At 35.9% G+C, this 19,179-nt stretch overlaps 1 protein-coding gene and 1 non-coding gene across 2 annotated transcripts; both read right to left on the bottom strand.

Annotated features, from left to right (window-relative positions):
* Positions 1-8,408: 8,408 nt before the first annotated feature.
* LOC129741818 (uncharacterized) lies at positions 8,409-10,091 on the bottom strand. The gene is made up of 3 exons (XM_055733609.1): positions 9,991-10,091; positions 8,521-9,012; positions 8,409-8,414 (listed from the first exon to the last, which is right to left on the bottom strand). The coding sequence occupies exons 1-3, from the start codon at positions 10,063-10,065 to the stop codon at positions 8,409-8,411; spliced, it is 573 nt and encodes a 190-aa protein (XP_055589584.1). The 5' UTR covers positions 10,066-10,091.
* A 7,520-nt stretch (positions 10,092-17,611) lies between these two features.
* On the bottom strand, positions 17,612-17,718 carry LOC129750266 (U6 spliceosomal RNA). Its single transcript, XR_008738382.1, has one exon. It is a non-coding gene; the product is annotated as a U6 spliceosomal RNA (small nuclear RNA).
* Positions 17,719-19,179: the final 1,461 nt, after the last annotated feature.

The following is a 19,179-nucleotide window of genomic DNA, read 5'->3' as shown; positions in this document are numbered from 1 at the left end:
TAACTTCTTTCATCACTAGCTGATTGTTTTTTATGGTTGATTTTCTTAAAGCCTAAGTTGAGACAAATATTTCACCCGAAGACTGTAACTCGATTGGATTTGAAACAGAAAAGTTATTGCGGTTCAAAGATTGTATTTTGGTCGAAAATTCTTGTATAAAACGCAATGTGTAAAAAGTATGGGAGAGTGGGAAGTCATGGGCCACTTTTTTTTGTTGTTCCATAACTTCTTTATTATAAAAGGTAAAATGAAAATAAAAAATGGTTTCAAGGTATCATAAGGATTTTTTTTTAAATTTTTGATAAGTTGTTTTCTCCGAATTCTGACTGTTTTAAAAAAAGCAATATTTTTTAAATTTTGAAAAATGGTGGGGAATCGTGGGCCACTAAATCCAAATTGACCAAATAACATGCAAAGTTTATGAGTTGACCCAAAACTGTGATTTCAAGATTCATTTCATTATTTTCATGTAATTTCAGATGATGAAATAAAAAATAGAGCTGTGTATAATCGAATAGATTCCAAAATCTGGCTCGCGCACGTTTTGGCAAAATTTCTTATATAGGATAGACAAAATATTTTTCATAACTCTTCATTTGGCATAAGAAAACTCTACAGATAGAAAAACGAATTTAAAGTTCTGAATGTGTATAAAAACATAAAAATATAGGTGGTTCAAGATGTGTGGCCCACGATTCTCCACAAGCAATAATTTGCAAATTGGTTGTGTTTGTGTGACTTATTGATGTTTTATCAAAAATTCCTTTTCCACGTGAAAGATCATGACAAAACTAAGATCATAAGCGTATGAGCATATTTTTGTTCTGTACTTTAGGTTCTATATCGATGCAATCAATGGGTGTTTTTTTAATTATGTGAATAAATTTGGCTAACTGTTTTTAGCTTAATAAATAAAAGAAGCTTATGATGCGTATTTAAGTCAAAATCATATTGAAATATATGCTCACGCAAAGCGACGACTATGACTGTTGGTTTGAGATTTTTATCACAACACACATCTGAGATATTAAAAGTGGCCCACGTTTCCCCATGGCCCACAAAACCCCACTCTCCCCTACTCATTGCGTGTTGGACAAAATTTGCGGCCTTTGAATTGCAATAACTTTTTTACTTCAAGTTCAATCGTGTTGCAGTCTTCGGGTGAAATATTTATCTCAACGTAGGCTTTAAAAAAATTAACCATAAACAACAATCGGCTAGTGATGAAATAAGTTATTGATGAAAAACCTGTATTTTTTGTTCCTCCCAGGCAGAAAACCTTAAAATTTTATTCACGTTTGAGACTCAAGCAACCCCTCCCTATGGTCAGATCTTCCTGAAACTTGGCATGTGACCTTCTAGTAAGCTAATAAATAATGTTGACTTGGAGCGAGTGAGATTTACCATGTGTTATTCTTCCTATACTATTATAAGTGTACTGCAGAGATTTTTTTGAATTTCATTTTCGGATTCAGCGCCCGATTTTACATTAAAAATGATGGTCAGTTAATCAAGTTCACGATTTTTTAAAATTTTGTAAACTAGTGAAATTGATGTACTCTTTTTTTTATTGTCGCGTTCTATAAAACCTACCAGAAAGTAAGTTTTCGATATTTTCAACTTGAAAGTACACTAAAGTTAAAAAAAACTTGTTTTAAAGATAAGTTAACCACCGTTGAATTGATTTTTGTGAATTTATTTTCGGCATACGCTGAAAATGAATTTCCAAAATAAAGTTTAACAAAAAAATAATGTTGTAACTTAAAACAATTTGTTTAACAATTAATTTTACAATCCATTGAAAATAAAGTTAAGATAAAGTTAGTTTTAACATTTTTAACGTCAATCAGATTCATGTCAGAAGCATGATATATCTTCGATAAAGTTTGGAACACTTTGGCTATATCCATAATCAGGAACAAACTTAAAAAAGAATTTTTAATTATAGACATAGCATTTTTTTGTTTGTTATTTTTTATTCTTTTCTATGTTTCAAGAAACTTTAATTATTTTTTATTTAACTTAAAATACACATGATATCATCAGTCTTATTACAAATGTCGTGATGAAAAACAATCCGACGAATATTCTCAGAAAAATCGGTAAGCAAATTTAGTTCATATCTTTCATTAATTAAAGGCTTTTTTGAGGCAAAATGCTCAGATTTCCGTTCAATTTGGACATACTTTGAAACAATCGGTATTTACTTGAAATCTTGATAGTTAGATACATAAATTGTATGTATAATTAGAGTTAAAATGATCCGTTACATAGTCAAGTTTTTTCATAGTTATGATAAGTGGAAAATAGCGTCACAAACAGTCAAAATCAACGGCATGTTTACATTAGGCACACATGCCAAATAAGGAACTCCCACCTTAATATTATTCGAAATAGATTTTCTTCTTTTACATTTGTGTGATTATAATTATTTGACTCATATTTTCTTCGAAGCTTTATAATTTTAACTTAAAATCAGGATGCCGAACAAAAATTCAAAAAATAACTTCAAATGCATACATTACTAAAAATTTATGATTCAAACTTCAGAAATTATTAAATGAATTCAAAACGCTGTATTTCAAATTGTGAGGTCTTATCTAATTTTTCAGATTTTATTATTGATATTTTTGAATTCATAAGTACAAACTTTGCTATTCAAATTATTATTTTTTTCCTTTTAATAGGAATTTAACCCATTAAGGTCATTCTTCCTCGTTATTCAAATAAAAAAAAATTTCTTAGAGTTTAGAATCGGAATTTTAAATGAATAAATTAATAATTGTAAACTTAGACTAAAGAATTGCTTATCCCAAGTTCTCAATTCACAATTCAACAAAAATGAGAATTCGAATTAAATTTCTATAGTATCAACTTAAGTTAATGAATATGAAATTGACAATTTTCGAGCACGAATTTTGAATCCTGAATTTATTCTTTATTAAATCAGGGTTTTGAACTCAAAATAGAATGGGAAATTTAAGACTTTAAATCGAAAATTCATAATTGATTAACTGGTTGGACCAACTGTCAAGTAATTTCGTTTTTATTTTCGCCGAAAAAAGTCGATGATAACATCAAACAAAAAAAATTCATAATTGCAAGTTAAGTATTGTGAACAATAGTAAATAAAAAGCTCACATTTTAAATTAGGAATTAAGAATCAAAATAGAATATTTGATCATGTTATCAAAATAATAACAAAATTTGAATTTTGAAAATCGGTTCAACTTTGAATGGAACACAAGGCGGCCAAGCAAAACTTTAAAGAAAGAAATTTTTTTTCGGAAATTCTAGGCTAAAGGTCGAAACTTCTTTGTGACTCTCATTTTTATATATGATTGAGAAGATTTATTTTTCACAATAAAAAAAAATTAAAATAATTTCAATACGCCAAGCGATTAGAAGGTATGGAAATTTTGAGATGACATATTTTCCGGGGGTTTTTCGGGTCATATTGACCCGAACGGCAAATGTGTAAGTCATTTTTTCGGCATGCCTGTTGAAGCACTTTCGGTGGTCGCCGGAAGTTGCCTTTTCTACAAATTATGTTTCTTGAAGTTTAAGAAATTGTGTTTTTTTTTCAAATGTTATAGATGTTCTAAACCTAATACTATATTCACAATGTTGTGCTAATCTAAAGATTCGGAAGATGTGGCTTTTATCGTTTCTTGTTATTTAAGTAATTTTAGTAATTTTAGTAATTTTAGTAATTTTTGTCATTTTTGTCATTTTTGTCATTTTTGTCATTTTTGTCATTTTTGTCATTTTTGTCATTTTTGTCATTTTTGTCATTTTTGTCATTTTTGTCATTTATGTCATTTTTGTCATTTTTGTCATTTTTGTCATTTTTGTCATTTTTGTCATTTTTGTCATTTTTGTCATTTTTGTCATTTTTGTCATTTTTGTCATTTTTGTCATTTTTATCATTTTTGTCATTTTTGTCATTTTTGTCATTTTTGTCATTTTTGTCATTTTTGTCATTTTTGTCATTTTTGTCGTTTATGTTATATGGAGTTTATTAAAACAATGAGTAGTTTTTAACCCTTCATTTCATGATTTTTTATTTTTCCATAAAAATCATTTTTTACAGTTGGAAATGACGAGTACATCAAGAAAAAAAAATAAAATAAAATACGATTTTACACTTTTTTCATACATTAATTGTTGCAAATTTGTTACTTTATGAAACGAAGGGTTAAATACCAACCTACAATTTCTGGAGATATAACTTAATTTGTATAAATGACTGTTTGTATAAACTGGGCCTTCAGCACCGGGACGCACCGCATCAAGAACTACGGAGACCCCTGAGCCCTTCGACTTAGTCGCGCTGTTTCCTGCCAGCGACACCAGTCGTCCCGGCCCTGAGTTCGTCTGAGGTGAAGGGGTTCTCCAGCCTGCGCTTTCAGGCAAGTACGCTGTTATCGACTGTTCTTCTCCGCGTGATGGAATTTGCATTTCTAGGGATCTTCGTTCTTATTCTGCACCCGACACATCTGAGCCTATCAACGTTTACTACCAGAACGTCGGTGGTGTGAATTCCTGTCTGGTTGACTACCTCCTTGCCACGTCAAGTTCCTGCTACGAAATCATCGCCTTTTCGGAAACATGGCTAAACGACCGCACCTTATCCAGTCAAATTATCGGCCCAGACTATGTAGTATTCCGTTGCGATCGAAGCCCTTTGAACAGCAAAAAATCTACTGGTGGGAGAGCTTTGCTTGCCGTAAAGTCCAGACTCACGGCTCAGCTGATCGAAGACAGTTCCTGGAACGATTTGGAACTTCTTTGGGCCCGCATTGATCTCGGTGACCGGAAACTGTACTTATGCGTAGTGTATGTGCCTCCTGATCGCTCAAATGATCTGGTTGTAGCTGAGTCTTTCTCGCGCTGCCTCTCCAAAGTGAGCTCAATCTGCTTTCCCGTAGATGATATTCTTGTTATCGGTGATTTCAACATGCCTGGCTTGAAATGGTGCCCATCCCACGGTGCCTTTTTGTTCCCAGATCCTATGCGCTCTTATTTTTCGGCTCCTTCCAACATCTTCCTGGACTCTTTGAGCATCGCGACTCTTCGCCAGATCAACAGCTTCGAAAACGAAAACGGCCGTATGCTAGACCTGCTTCATAAACGAAGGCTTCAGGAATCCGACAATTGATTTAGCTCCCGGTCCTCTCGTCAAAGTTGTTTCTCATCATCCAGCTTTAGTGGTCTCACTCGTTGTCACTAACATTAACGCCCCCTGAGAGGAAACTGCTTCCTTCTACCAGGACTTTAACACGTTCGTCGCCACGTCACCCATATTCGGCAGACGGGTGTATTTCCTGGGGGGCCCCGTCACATCAAAAAGCAGGTGACGCTCTCTTACTTGAGTTTACCGCTCAGCATCGCCACACGTTTCAAATATGGGAGTTCTCCCTCTTTGCTTTCTCTCTCTGAAAATTTCATTGGGCCCGGCTAGCAAAACTACCAAAATGAGCGTGGCGACGAACGTGTTAAAAACGCCGATTACGAAGCTTTCTCTCGAGTTCTAGGTTCCATCGAATGGGAGAACGAGCTCGATCTCTCTAACCCCAATGCTGCCGGTGCGACTTTTCCAAACATACTGAACTACATAATCGATCGTCATGTTCCGAAACGTAGCTTACCTTCCAACCCTCGAGCTCCCTGGGTCACTTACCAGCTGCGACAATTGAAAACGGCTAAAAACCGTGCTCTTCGATACTACAGCAAGCACAAGTCCCTCTGCACAAAAGAAGAATACCGCAAACTAAACACAGCGTACAAAAAAAGCAGCAGGCGTTGCTACCAGAACTATCTTCACCGGCTACAACGCAATTTTAAAACCAATCTGAAATCTTTCTGGAAGTACGTCAAAAATCAGCGGAAAGAATCTGGACTTCCGTCTCAAATGTTCTTGAACGGCAACTCAGCAAACACCGATCCTGAAATATGTAATCTTTTTGCTGAGAAGTTTTCAAGCGTTTTCACAACGGGGTCCATTTCCTCAGAGCAACTGGATATGGCTGTAAGAAATATTTCACCTCTAGGTTCTTCCTTAAACGGTATTACATTCGATGACGCAGCCATTTTGAAGGCGACAGCTAAGCTTAAAAATTCATCATCTACGGGTCCGGACGGGATACCAGCTATCTTCTTGAAACGTTTCATGCCACACCTACTGACTCCCATTAGGCATATTTTTCGAGCTTCGCTGGACTTCGCGATCTTTCCCTCGCTTTGGAAAGAAGCTTACATGATCCCTGTTCACAAAAAAAGAGATAAGAAAGATATAAACAACTACCGCGAAATTTCAGCTCTCTGTTCGATAGCAAAACTGTTTGAATTGGTTGTTCTGGATCCAATTTTTTTGTCCATGAAGCAATACTTTTCTAACGATCAACACGGATTTTTGCCAGAACCATCCACGACTACAAATTTGCTGACTTTCACATCGTTCGTGCAAGATAGCTTTGCCATGAAGTCTCAAACTGACGCCATCTATACTGATTTGTCTGCTGCTTTCGATAAAGTAAATCACGATATTGCAATCGTTAAACTCGAACGCTTAGGATTCTGTGGATCTTTACTGGACTGGTTTCGAAGCTACTTAACGGGACGAAAATTATCAGTTCAAACAGGAAATTTTTTCTCCAGACAATTCTTCGCTTGTTCAGGCGTGCCTCAAGGAAGCCACTTAGGACCGATAATTTTTGTCATCTATTTTAACGATGTACTCACTGTCCTTGATGGATCTAAACTTGCGTATGCTGATGACCTCAAACTTTTCCACACCATCAACAGCCAAGAGGACATCGATTTCTTGCAAAGGCAGTTCAATACCTTCGCTCACTGGTGTGACACCAACTGCCTGCCTCTGAACCGGAGTAAATGTGCTGTCATTTCATTTTCTCGCAAGCGGAACTCTATACACGCGGAGTACACACTTGGTAACGAAACCATCGCCCGGGTGAACCGGGAATCAACGATCTGGGCGTGATCCTAGACCATGCATCGGCTGGAGCTTAAGACTCATACGAATTACGTCGTTGGTAAAGCACCTAGAAGTCTTGGCTTCTTATTTCGCGTAACCAAAGAGTTCAAAGATGTGTACTGCCTAAAAAGCTTGTATTGCAGCATCGTTCGCTCAACTCTCGAATATGCATCAGCAGTTTGGTGCCCATTTTACCAGAATGGAGCCGAACGAATTGAGGCTATCCAGCGGCGCTTCATGCGGCATGCCCTGAGACATTTGAACTTGCTAGATCCGTTTCGTTTACCCAGTTATGAAAGCCTTTGCCGCCTAATTGATTTGGACACACTTCATGTCCGCCGAAACGCTGCACGTGTTTTAGTCGTAGCGGATCTCTACGCGTCGAGAATTAACTCTCCCGTGTTGCTGGAAGCTATTCCCCTCAGTGTGCGACCCCGAGGACTAAGGAACCAAAATCTGCAGCTCTATGTTCCAATCCGGCTGAACAACTTCGGAGCCAACAGCGCCTTATAGGAATTTTAAGAACTTTTTACCGCTTCGCCGAGTACTCCGATTTCGACGTTTTAAGAGCCACTTTCCGAAGAAAAATTTTAATGGTATCGAGGACTGTGTAGACTAAGGAAATTTTTAACTTGTTTGTTACTCATTATTTTATTAATTTATCATAAGGATCAACAGGTGATCCGTTGATGTTTTTACACAAATAAACAAATGACGCTTTTCCAAAAAGCCCTTAATATGCTGAAAATAATTCAGATATTAGTATTGAAACATGTTAATCAAGAGGGATGACTCCATCAATTTCCAGTTAATTTCAAAATGCACATAATTTCTAAAAGGCTTCGATGATTCAAGATGTGAAGGAGATCTGCAGAGTAGCGCTTGAGTGGAATCCAGAAGGACATCGAAGGAGAGGCAGACCCAGAAGCTTGTGGCGGTGGCGAAATACGAACTTTCGACGAGAATCTTGATGTTTGTATGTATAGTTCCCCCATCGGTAGCAAGGGGGATCATTTGAAAGATTTCAACGTTTTGATGGAGTCATTGAAGCACGTTTCTATTCCAAAAATAAAAACGCTTTTATCCGCTTTTTCACTTACACATTTAATGATTGAAATTTATTTAACAATCCAAATGCATTAATTTACCAGAATACAGTGGGGATTGTCATCTTTAGGTAACATCAGTAAGCAACAGTTTTGACGTCAGTTATCTTTATTAAATTATGAGCATCAGCATAGGAGAAGAGCATTTTTCGCGTTCAGAAGAGCTTCTTGAAAAAATTCGAGCATGTTTGAAAAGAAGCTGTTTACTACTCCTACTGACAAGCTATAAAATATATAAACAAGAAACCCAAAGAAACTAGAAGAAGCGTATGAATACGTACTGTAAATCGAGTTGAAACGTTCAATCAAGTCTGTTCCAGAGAATCCAGGTTTTGAATAGAAGTCCATTGTAGCGATTAACATATTTCTCATATTATTTATAAATTTAGTTATTAAAACATAATAAAATTCAAGCACCTGCAAAAGGCTAGCATAGCCTTTGGCCCCAGCCCCTAGCGAATTGAACTCAACCAACATAAAATTATCTACTGTACTCTTGGCACAAGATTTTTGTGCAGCATTTCCACTGCTCATCAAACCATTTGCATGCCCAATGAAGGCGGCCCTATCTTCTGCCCACGGGCTAAAAAGCTCGGTCAATTTTTGCATAGGATCCTGAATTAAATAAACCGAAGCACGTTGATAATCGGCTTTCATTGCGTCCGTCAGCTGTCGAAGTTTAACGCCAATTTCTAGCAGCGAGTCTTGGAAAATCTGGTCATTCGGGTTGATCGCTTTGAGTTTGGCTAAATAACTGTCGAAGTCTCTTTGCACTGCATCGAGCCTGTTGGGAACAGAGGCATACGCCTCCATAAACTCTTGAAAAGAGCTGCCAAGGGCGAGCCCATCGAAAACCGATGAAGAACCATCAATTGGAGACTGAGGACTCTGATTATCTGAAGCACATATCTAGAAGGTCAAGAAATTTATGTTAATTCAACAATGGGAACATATATATTTAGGTTTAAAAAAATCATCAAATTGTTTTCTGAGGTAAACAGGACTTAAGAGCTAATTATGACAATTTTCTAACAACTTTTATTTTCGAGATAAATTTGGAAAAAAGGTCAAAATTCATATTTTTACAATTTGCACACTTTTTGGTAAAACTGTACAACATTAAAAAAAATTTTGAAAGTTCATGATTTGAACTCAGAAATCAGCTTTCCCCAAGACCGCGAGTAGATTTGACTTCAGTGGAAAAAGTTAGAAAGATTTTTAATTGTTATTTTTTCCCAGTTCTACAAAATACGGTAATTTTGACAAAATTTGTAAGAAATTTTAAACCGAAATAAATTTAAGGTATTTCTTGAAGCATTAGTCGAATTGTTCTACAGACTTCAACAAAGTAGTAAATCATTAATATCATTTACTTTAAAACTTTCTTTGGTAATATCAAAAATAGTTGTTATGTTATAATTCAAATTCCTAAAAGAAATGAATAAGATATTTTTTCAAAGCTTTGAATCCCTGTAACTGAATTTTTGATTGAATGGAGTATAACCAAAAGATTAAAAATCTTTTTTTTTTGTTTTTCATGTAGGTTTGTTAGAATCGATCAATTTAAAAAATTCCCACACCATATGGCTAATTGTCAAAATCTAGCTAAAATGATTCGAATTCAGGATGCAAAAATCTTCCACAATCATTTATCAAAACATAGGCATCAAAAATGCTGTTCCCTAGTTTCATCTTTGGCTATTTCCTGTCTTTATCGGATTGCAACGATCAATGAAGAGCTTTTTTTTGTTCGAAATGGAAGATCCTTGACACTCTACACTTGTTCGAAAAACTTTCATCCGAAATTGAGAATTTTTAACACTGAATTTCAAAAGTACTTATTTCACATTTAAAATGATTCTACTAACAATGAAAAACATTACTCACATGAAAGAAATAGCACAGAATCATCGGTGTCGGCGCAGACGGTACATAGGGCTCTGGTGTAGTTGTTGTTTCCATCTTTACTGTTCGAAAGTTCGATCCGTTCTGAACGTGCGGGGTTGCCGAAAAACATCAGAACTCTTTCTTTTTCCGGCCCGGAGTCATCGACCGGTTTTTCGGCTTTGGAAGTACATTCACTGGTTCTTACTAACGGTAAATATTCTGGTAATTGGTTTTGCATTTATTTCTTCAAAAACATTCTTATTTGAAACCAAAAAAAAAAAGGTTCAATCATGATCTACAAGTAAATGTTAAGACATCAACATGGCTTATGATCAACACTGCTGAAGAAAAGATGAAAATTGTGTAGAATTTGCAATAAATATGGCTGCATTAGGTTGCCTTAGCTATAAGAATGTTTCTAAATGTCCAAAGTTCACCACTTGTATTCTTTAATCTACTAACTAATTAAGAAACTGTGAGCCTAATTTCATTTTAATTGGACAACTCTAAGGTAACTTATATACTGCTTGAAGATGTATTACATACAATTCTTTTAAAAATGTGGAAATTTCAGAATTGGTCCTAAATTATGGGTAGGGGAGAACTGTACAAGATGCACCAACGGGGTGAGATGGCCCATGCCAGGATTTCTTAAAAATACGCTAATCTATCGTTTCGAGTGATACTTTCCTTCGTTTTAAACGTGGCAAACGAATTTTTCTATCATTTCTTAGGTGCAAACTTCATAGGTTCGACTTAAGTTCTTAGAAACATATAGATTAATCGGCGTGTAACTTCTTAATATTAATGATTAACATAAAGCTAAGGTTTCAAGACAAATCAGCATGCGCAGTCTGCTAAAGCTGCTGCATTTCGTTTTTCTACTCATATGCACTTTTGGATAGCTTTGAATATTTAGTTATATTTCAGTAACCTCTGACAAGTTTTAACTGAAAAAATCCTTCCAAAATTGGACCAGAATGCGCTCTAGAACACGTTTTTAAAGCTCAAATTCTGAATGCATTAAACTTTTGAGAAAATCCGAATATCAATAGGAAATGTAATTTTTTATTTGCTGACTCCCAAATTACGATGAATATGCATAATGATGAAAAAATTCGTTCTATTTGAAGTTTGAAAAATGACCCAATATTTGATTGGAAAAATAATCTGCCCCCATATTTGTCGCGATTTTAGCCAAGAAACAGAATTTTTTTGCTCACTTGATGGTGATTTCTTTACTAGTACCTTAAAACGGGGTAACATTGATCACTGGGGTAGCTTTTTATAGTTTAAGAGTTATTTTTATGGTCATTATATGATAATTTTTTGCTAAAAAACGGACATTTTCTATGAGAAAGCCTGTATAGAACAAATGACTAAAAACCTTATCAAATGGTTAAGTTTCAATTATAGAGGAACATATCCAGCTAACATAAAATCGCAGTAAAATTATAACTCAAGTCATTCAAAACGTTCCTGCGAATCGTAATTTTAACTAATGCAAGTAAAAGGTCGTAAAAAACGTTACTCGAAGTCGGATTAAATGGTTTAAATCGGATATGATAAAAAGTCCGCCATGTTCGTTGACTATCATTCAAACAAAAAATCTCAGCCCATACTTTTCTGACTAAACTTTTTATGTAAAATGAATGCATGCAGTGAGTGAAACATGTTTCAAACTTTTTTCAGTATCCGAGAAGAATTTGCAGCCGCAGCGGAATAGTCGCGAAAACGCGAAATTAAAAGGCAAAACGAATTAGATCAGCGTTTTGTTGATCTCCTATGGATTGTCCACATATGTCTATATAATCGAATTTTACTGAAACAATGAGCTGCAAAATGTATGAAATGAAGACTTCAATAATTATATATTTTTTTAAATTTTTTCATTACAAATTTCTTGGTGTGATTTACTTAGGTTTTTTTCATGTAGTGAAAATAAGTTTTTTTTCCATTTTTTTCAATAATTGTATTTCTATGAATACAGTACTTACAAACTGAAAAAATAGACTGTTTGTTTTAATTTTACATCCAACAACAAAATACACTATAACAATAGATGAAAAAATCATTTGTTAACATGATTCTTTGTTTATGGACTCAAATTTTTATTTCAAATGTCTATTACAGAGCATGCTTAGAAAATAAAGCAAACGCTAGCCTATCTGCCAAGTAAATGCTTTATATTTGTGTTTTATTAATACCAACTATCTAGTTTAAAAGTTAGAGCTCATGTTCAAGTGAACAACTGTCAAATAAAAACTTTATTCGATTATTTACGATTTGGTTGGTCTACCCATGGTTCTATGATGAACTTCAGTTTGCGGAGTCCTTGAAAAGGTCTTGGTATCCAAATTTGTTGTTAATTGGACATAATTTCCTTTTTCACCCATCTCACAACGTCAAAAGCAGGGATGGGTATATTCCACAGTGTATTTGTTCTTCCAGTATTCGCCATCATATCAGCTTGATCGTTACCTCGTATTCCTGAATGACTAGGCACCCTCATAAAAGTAATTTGCTTGTCCCATGACTCTTTTTGCAATTTTTTGTATGAGAGCGTGTCTGTTGTTACCTTTTTCAAGAGCTTGTAAACAGCTTGCCGATTCTGACACAATAAGTGTTTTTCCATGAGATCTTTCAACGGCCACGGCTAAGGCCGCTGCCTCTGCCGTGAAAATTGAACATTGAAAAGGTAGTTTTTTGGCTATCAAAAAGTTTATGCTAACAATGCCTATACCAACATCCTTACCCACTAAGAATCCATAAGTAAAAACCAACCAGTGGTCTCGATATTTTTCGTTGATCGTTAAAAAAAAATAGATTCAGCTGCCTCATTGCATTGACCATCTTTGATTTGTTTTTTTATATTCCAGTCTATTGAGAGCTCCGAAATGTTCCATGGCTGTTGTCCTACTCATAACATAGGCGTAATCTGTGGAAGGTCATTGTCGTATCTTAAACTTGCTTTACATTTTAAAAAAGTCTTTTCGACAAATTTTGCTTTTACCAGCAGATTAATCCTCGCACAATACTAGCTTAAGCAACAATCGATGATAGAATGATGCTCTCATCGTCGCGGTTGCTTTACTCAACCGATTTATTATTGTTTTCTCTTTTTTTGGATACACTGAATCAAATTCATCTTTTTTTAAATTCGTTTTACCGGAACGATTTCTAAATATATAATAATAGCCATATTCACCACAGGCATGACCAGTTAAATGTTCAAATTTTCGATTGGCCATATGAAATAAATCAAAATTAGGTATTACTGTTGTTTCAATCATAGGAGTTCTTCGTTTGAGTTGTTGGGAATGTATGTTTTGCATTTCAGGTTGACTAGCAACACCAACAACATCGTTATTCGAACCGTAATTTTTTTGTATTAAGTTACACGTTTAGCTGACAATGCAACAAATAAACGCATGTTGAAAATCCATTTTTCCATTTTCTACAGCAACAGCCATTTTTTCAGAAGTCCTGAAAGCTCCCGACGATATTCTAAGATAAGCATTGTAGCAGGATTCCAGGGAATTGTAATTTTCCATGCTGTATAGTTCGATTCCATAGAACAGTTTAGATAGAACTACAGCTTCGACAATCCGCAAAAGGATGGTTCTAGAAGCAAATTGAGATATTAGGTGGTATGAAAAAAAAAACTAGCAATTGCTTTTGCTAAACCAAATCGAGCAGTCGAGTAGTCACTTGAAGCAATTGCTTCGGTTGCTATGAATAAAGTTTGTTTTGACAGCTGTTTTCTCTGACAGAATCTTTTACTTTCAGAACAAGCAAGTTTGGTATGAATAAAGCCCAAATCTGAAGCAATTGCTCGACAAATCTCCAAGCAATTTCTTTATTTTCTAAGCATGCTCGGTAGGAGACTTTTCTAATAAAAAAATCTTTTATAACGTCATATCAAATTGGCAATATTGCACTTCAATATAATTCAAATGGGCATTTTCAACCAATGTTCGGAAAATCGCTCAAGAAAAGCAATCAGGATTCGTTTCAAGCTAGAATACTGATACCTCCGAGTGCTGTGATATGCACGTGGTGAAAGTATCTGTTGAATATTCGTCGAGCATCAACACTAACTAGATACATAAAAATATACCATGCCCCATCGGGGACTACCGTTGCTATTCGTCACGTGGCAAGTCAACGGTGATCGACATACTTGATGATACATTTTGAACGTCGCTCCCTCAATCATTCCCGAACGTCTATACTCGCATCATTGTTGATTATGTTCGGTATTGATAGACGATCATGAATGTTTCAGAAGGAAAAATCTGAAGAAATAATATGACCACATGTTGAAAAAAGCTGTAGCACATGCTGGACAGTACATTGCAGTTACTTAGTAATGATTTTGTTCTTCTACGCAAAGCGAAAAGTTAAAAATCATATTGTTACCTTTACGCATCGCTCATAACTGATACATATCAGTTATGATCCTAGAAGGTTGAAAACCATCAAGGAAGGCAATCACCATCGCGACGTTCGTTGCTGATAGTTTGCGTCCTTCATTACCACATCATGTTTCGCGGGAATGTTTCAAATACAGCAGCGTCGTTGTCATGCATGATTGTTTACACGATTTGGTTAGAAAGGAAAAATTGACTGCTTCGATTTTTTGGCTCTGAATGCAGTAAAGCATGGCTGATCGAAAATGATTGATTTTCGGAACATTGTTTTCAACATTGATAAACAAAAATAGAAGTGAAAACCAATTTTTTTTCTTATTCTTGGCGTTGTATCATGAAATTGTACAAATAGAATAGCAAACCTCCCCGACTTGCCCGAACTTGGAATAACATTTTAATAATTTTTAACGATGTTTTTTAAGTTTGAAAAAAAAAACAAACATTTTTTATTTATTTTTAAGTAGCTAATCTTAATTGGCAAAACATTTTGTTTTCCAGGTGAACTAACTGTTTCTTGCTTGCTAGACCAATTGGAATTGTCCTATCAATAAACGAACATTTCAACCTGCGCTTTTTAGAGCTTGTCATGCATTGCCTAAAATAGGTTTCGATCGTTTTTACACCGCTGAGATCGTGGCTGTTTTAGCCGTAATTTTCAATTTTCTGATCGTTTTATTTCAATTTACTTCAGAAAACTACAGATTCTGCTCGTTGGATAGATCTATTTATCAAAGCAAAAGCTTTGTTCTAAAGTATTAGTACACATCCGCTAAGCAAATGATTATTCATACCAAACTAAGCAAATGCTATGAGCTTTTCCTTTGCTTGATTTCGAGTTAAGTAAATGTCACCAAAGCAATTGCTAAACCTTATTCTTACCACTAATTACTTTAAGAAGGTTTGTTCTGCTTTTCACGGCTTTCTTGGTTTCTTCAAATTGTCGATTGAAAATTTTTATGTTTCGGACACGTGTAACTGTTTCGTGATTCAATATGATCGGTGTCGGTGATCACGATGATAATGACGCCTCCGTTTGCAATAGTGCATAGCTTTCGTTTTTCGATTGATATTGTTAATCCGACTCCTTTAGCCCATTGATTTATAGTGAGTTGATCATTCTGTAACTTTTGACGCAATACATTCGTTTTGGATCCTTTGCGTGCAAGTATGAGGTTACAGCATATCCAATCAAAAACGTTCCAGGGAGGGAGAGTGTGGATGTTTGATTCATAATGAGTACGAAAAACGTAACCGACACAACGGAACCTTGTGGAACTTCATTCTCTAATGCTCTTACTTCAGAAAGTTGTCCACCTACTGAAACCCAGAATGTTTTTTTTTTCAGATAGAGACGAGCGAGCAAACTGAAATACACGCTGTCCAAGTTTAGCTTCACGAATAGCGTCCAAGATTTTTGATCGCCAGACCTTATCTTATGCTTTCGTGATATCCAGTGACAATATTTCACAATGTGTGTTGTCTTGCTCTACTTCTCTTAGATAGTTTCGTAAATAGAGGAAGTAAGTATTCCGCCCATCGCGAAATCTATGGTTCTCTTGATGGAGCGTTGGAGATGGTTCTAGATACGTTACAATTCTGTGGTTGATCATACGTTTGTAGACTTTTCCAAGCAGCACAACAGAGATATGGGCCGAAAACCAGTAACACCAGTTTGATGTACATTTTGCTTGGGTATAGGAATAACAATGGCAGTTTTCCACGACCAAGGGAATATGCCTGTATGCCATAGATGGTTGAAAGTGTCATGCAGGATAACTTTAACTGATAGAGGAAGATGTTTGATCATTTGGCAGCTTATTAGGTCGAGGCCAACTGAATTGCCGGAGCAACGATTGGTAGCCCTTTGTAGGTCGCAAAATGTAAAATCTCGATCAAGGGAAGAATTTATAATGTTCAAGTCTGGAGTGCTTGGATTGTTGTAGTTGGGATCTGAAGTAGTTGACATGGTAGAATTTGCAAAATACTGGGCAAAATCTTTAGCAATATCCAGTGGGTCCTCCTTAAACTGGCCTCCAGAGTTGATACGCAGAATTTTATTCGTTTTCTTTCCTTAGATTCTAATAAAATTTTGCCACATACACGGGACAGGTGTTTGTGAATTGAAACTCGAAGCTTATTGTGCCCACAAGTCAGCCTTGGCTTGCTTGATAATTCTTCTTGTTTGATTACGAATGTTTCTGAAGTGAGCCATTGCTGCCATTTTCGTTTGATCATTTCCGCATATTTTCTTTACTTTGCGAAGGGCTTTTTTCGCACACGGACTGCTTCTTCAACTTCTGAGTTCCACCGGACAACGTTCTTCGAGCCGCAGCGTAAACTGGACCGTGGGATGGAGACAATAGCTGTGTCTTAGATATGGTCTGTAAGCTGCTCAATGGTTAGCGCACTTTGTGAAGATAATTTATCGATCAACAGTTCTTCAAAACGAGACCAATCGGCATCTTTGTATCGCCAAATTTGTCGTGTGGATATCTTGGGTAATGGGGTGTCCGAAAATGTTAATAGGATCGGAGTCTACTTTCCACGATAATCGGCTTGCCAGACTGTTGGAAGCTAGTGTTAAGTCAATGGCAGATGCAAGGCAGCTACGATCACATATGCGTGTTGGTGTTCCATCGTTCAGTAAATTTAGTTGTTTACCGATGATCCAATTAAATACAATGCATCCTTTTTGATTAGTCTTCATAGGATCCCAAGCTACATGTCGAGCGTTGAAATCGCCAGCCACAAGGTATGGTAACTCTAATCCTTCCAGGAGGGAAGAGAGTCCAGAGGAAAGTTCGTCGTGTTTGAAAGTATACTCGACATAAACATTGACGATTGTTACTTTGATTGGTGATGTGATGCGAATTCCAATACTTTTGATATCAGAGCGAAGGGAAACTCGATTATGTGGGATGCTTTTCAGCACACCGATTGCAACTAGGCCATTACTGCGAGCTTGTTGATTGTCCGATGAATACCAAGTGTACATGTTCCACAGCGCACCAATGAAGCGGTTTATCATAGCTTCCTGAATGGCTATGACGATTGGTGGGTTAAAAGCCAGTTTTACTAACAGCTCAGAATGTTGTCTCCAAAAACCTCGCGTGCTCCACTGAAACAGGAGGAGGCGATAATTGCTTATAGAAGGTTGAATCGGGTTTAAATCACCTGGTGAACCTGGCAAAAATGTGGAACGCTTCACGATTTTGCGTGTCAGACTTGCGCAGGGGCCATGCTAATCTTATCTGTATCGTTCCAATTTTAGTATATGTCCAGCCGAAGCTAGGACACTTGCTGATGAAATCAAAGCGTTTAGAAGCAGCAGGTTTATTGATGTTTGAGTTAAATTTTTTTCCCTAGTAAATGTATAGTTTTGGTGTAGTTTTTATACAATTTTGAGGTACATTTTTAATATTTAAGGAATAGGGGAATTTTCCAATGGTGAGCCAACCTAGGACGAAAGGCTAGAAACCCTATCAAATGGTAAAGTTTGAAGGAAAAAAAATTAAGGGTAATAGTGCGAGGGCCTACCCAGCAAACATTTAAGAGGGTATATCGCAGGAACAACAGAATTAATCAAACGAATATACCAGATGAAAAGATTGTATAAAACTTACCAAAATAGCATATAGCTATAAAAGTGGAGGCGATATATCTACAATGACAAGATTTTAACGATTCGATTTCCCCACAAAATGTAAAATATACGATTTGCAGTAATTGAGTAAAACTAAAAAAAAAAATTTCCCCGACCGAGATTTGAACTCCAGCCTCCGAGTTGTCTGTCCGGTATCTTACCACTATGCCAACTCTTAAGATGAAATGTTTTGCGCTATAGCTCTATATGTGAGATTTTCTGTAAACGAACCGGTCAAAGGAAGAAAGAAGGAAGGATCGCCCATTTATCGTAAATCAGTTTACTCAAATCGTAAATGTTGAATTAGCGTATTCTCAACTATTTGGAGACATATTTACGAATTGACTAAACTGCTATCCGATTCAACTTTTTTTGGGCAAAGCTTCTCGTAAATGAATGATAGAAAATCACTCAATACCAGCTTGTTTACGATGGTTATTGAAAATGTCTTAATATTCGATTTGGATTATCATTTCTATTACGATTTCATGTTAGCTGGGTAGATAATTGAGTAAAAGAAAAATTTAAATTTTTTGTAGTTAAAATTTTAAAAGTTATCTTAAAAATATGAGCCCCCCAAAGCATCATTGTACATCTTCCGATTTTAATTTTTGATCGGCCTTAACATAATAAGAAACGCAATGGACACATTCCACCGTGATGTGAAATCGCTTTTCCGGACTTTTCTGCACTGTTTTCATTCTAGAAGTCAACCAATTCACTTGAAAATGAAAAAAATTGTAGCAAACGGTCGCAAATTGAATTTTCTTCAAAATGAATATAATTTGGTCATTTTATAATTTCAGTTATTTTTGTTGTGATTAGATACTTTTGTGACGTGAATTCACGCTAGAATTAACCATTTCGAACTTTAGTACATTCATCTTTGATTTCCTGTTCTCTCTGTGGAAATAGAATATCGGTGTCTTCAAATGAGTTGTAAAGAAAACAATTACCCACAATTTGATGTACGTAGCTTCTTGATTGAACAACAACGAAAGAAGTTATGCTTATTTGAAGTTGTGACGTGAATTCACTCAGTTCAAACAGAACAGGGTAGTTGACTGAATTCACGTCACGAAATATAAAGTTATACTGTGGTTATACTGAACC

This window comes from Uranotaenia lowii, chromosome 2 (assembly GCF_029784155.1).
Source record: "Uranotaenia lowii strain MFRU-FL chromosome 2, ASM2978415v1, whole genome shotgun sequence".
Classification (NCBI taxonomy): Eukaryota; Metazoa; Arthropoda; class Insecta; order Diptera; family Culicidae; genus Uranotaenia; species Uranotaenia lowii.
Note: the sequence above shows the minus strand (reverse complement) of the source record. Positions and strands in the feature narration are given on the sequence as shown.

What these genes read in the sequence shown, in the direction of transcription:
- LOC129741818 (XM_055733609.1), bottom strand. Translation starts at nt 10,065, where the DNA reads ATGGAAACAACAACTACACCAGAGCCCTATGTACCGTCTGCGCCGACA. An exon ending in TTCTGTGCTATTTCTTTCAT is followed by an intron (nt 9,013 to 9,990) that starts GTGAGTAATGTT and finishes TTGACCTTCTAG; the next exon opens with ATATGTGCTTCAGATAATCA.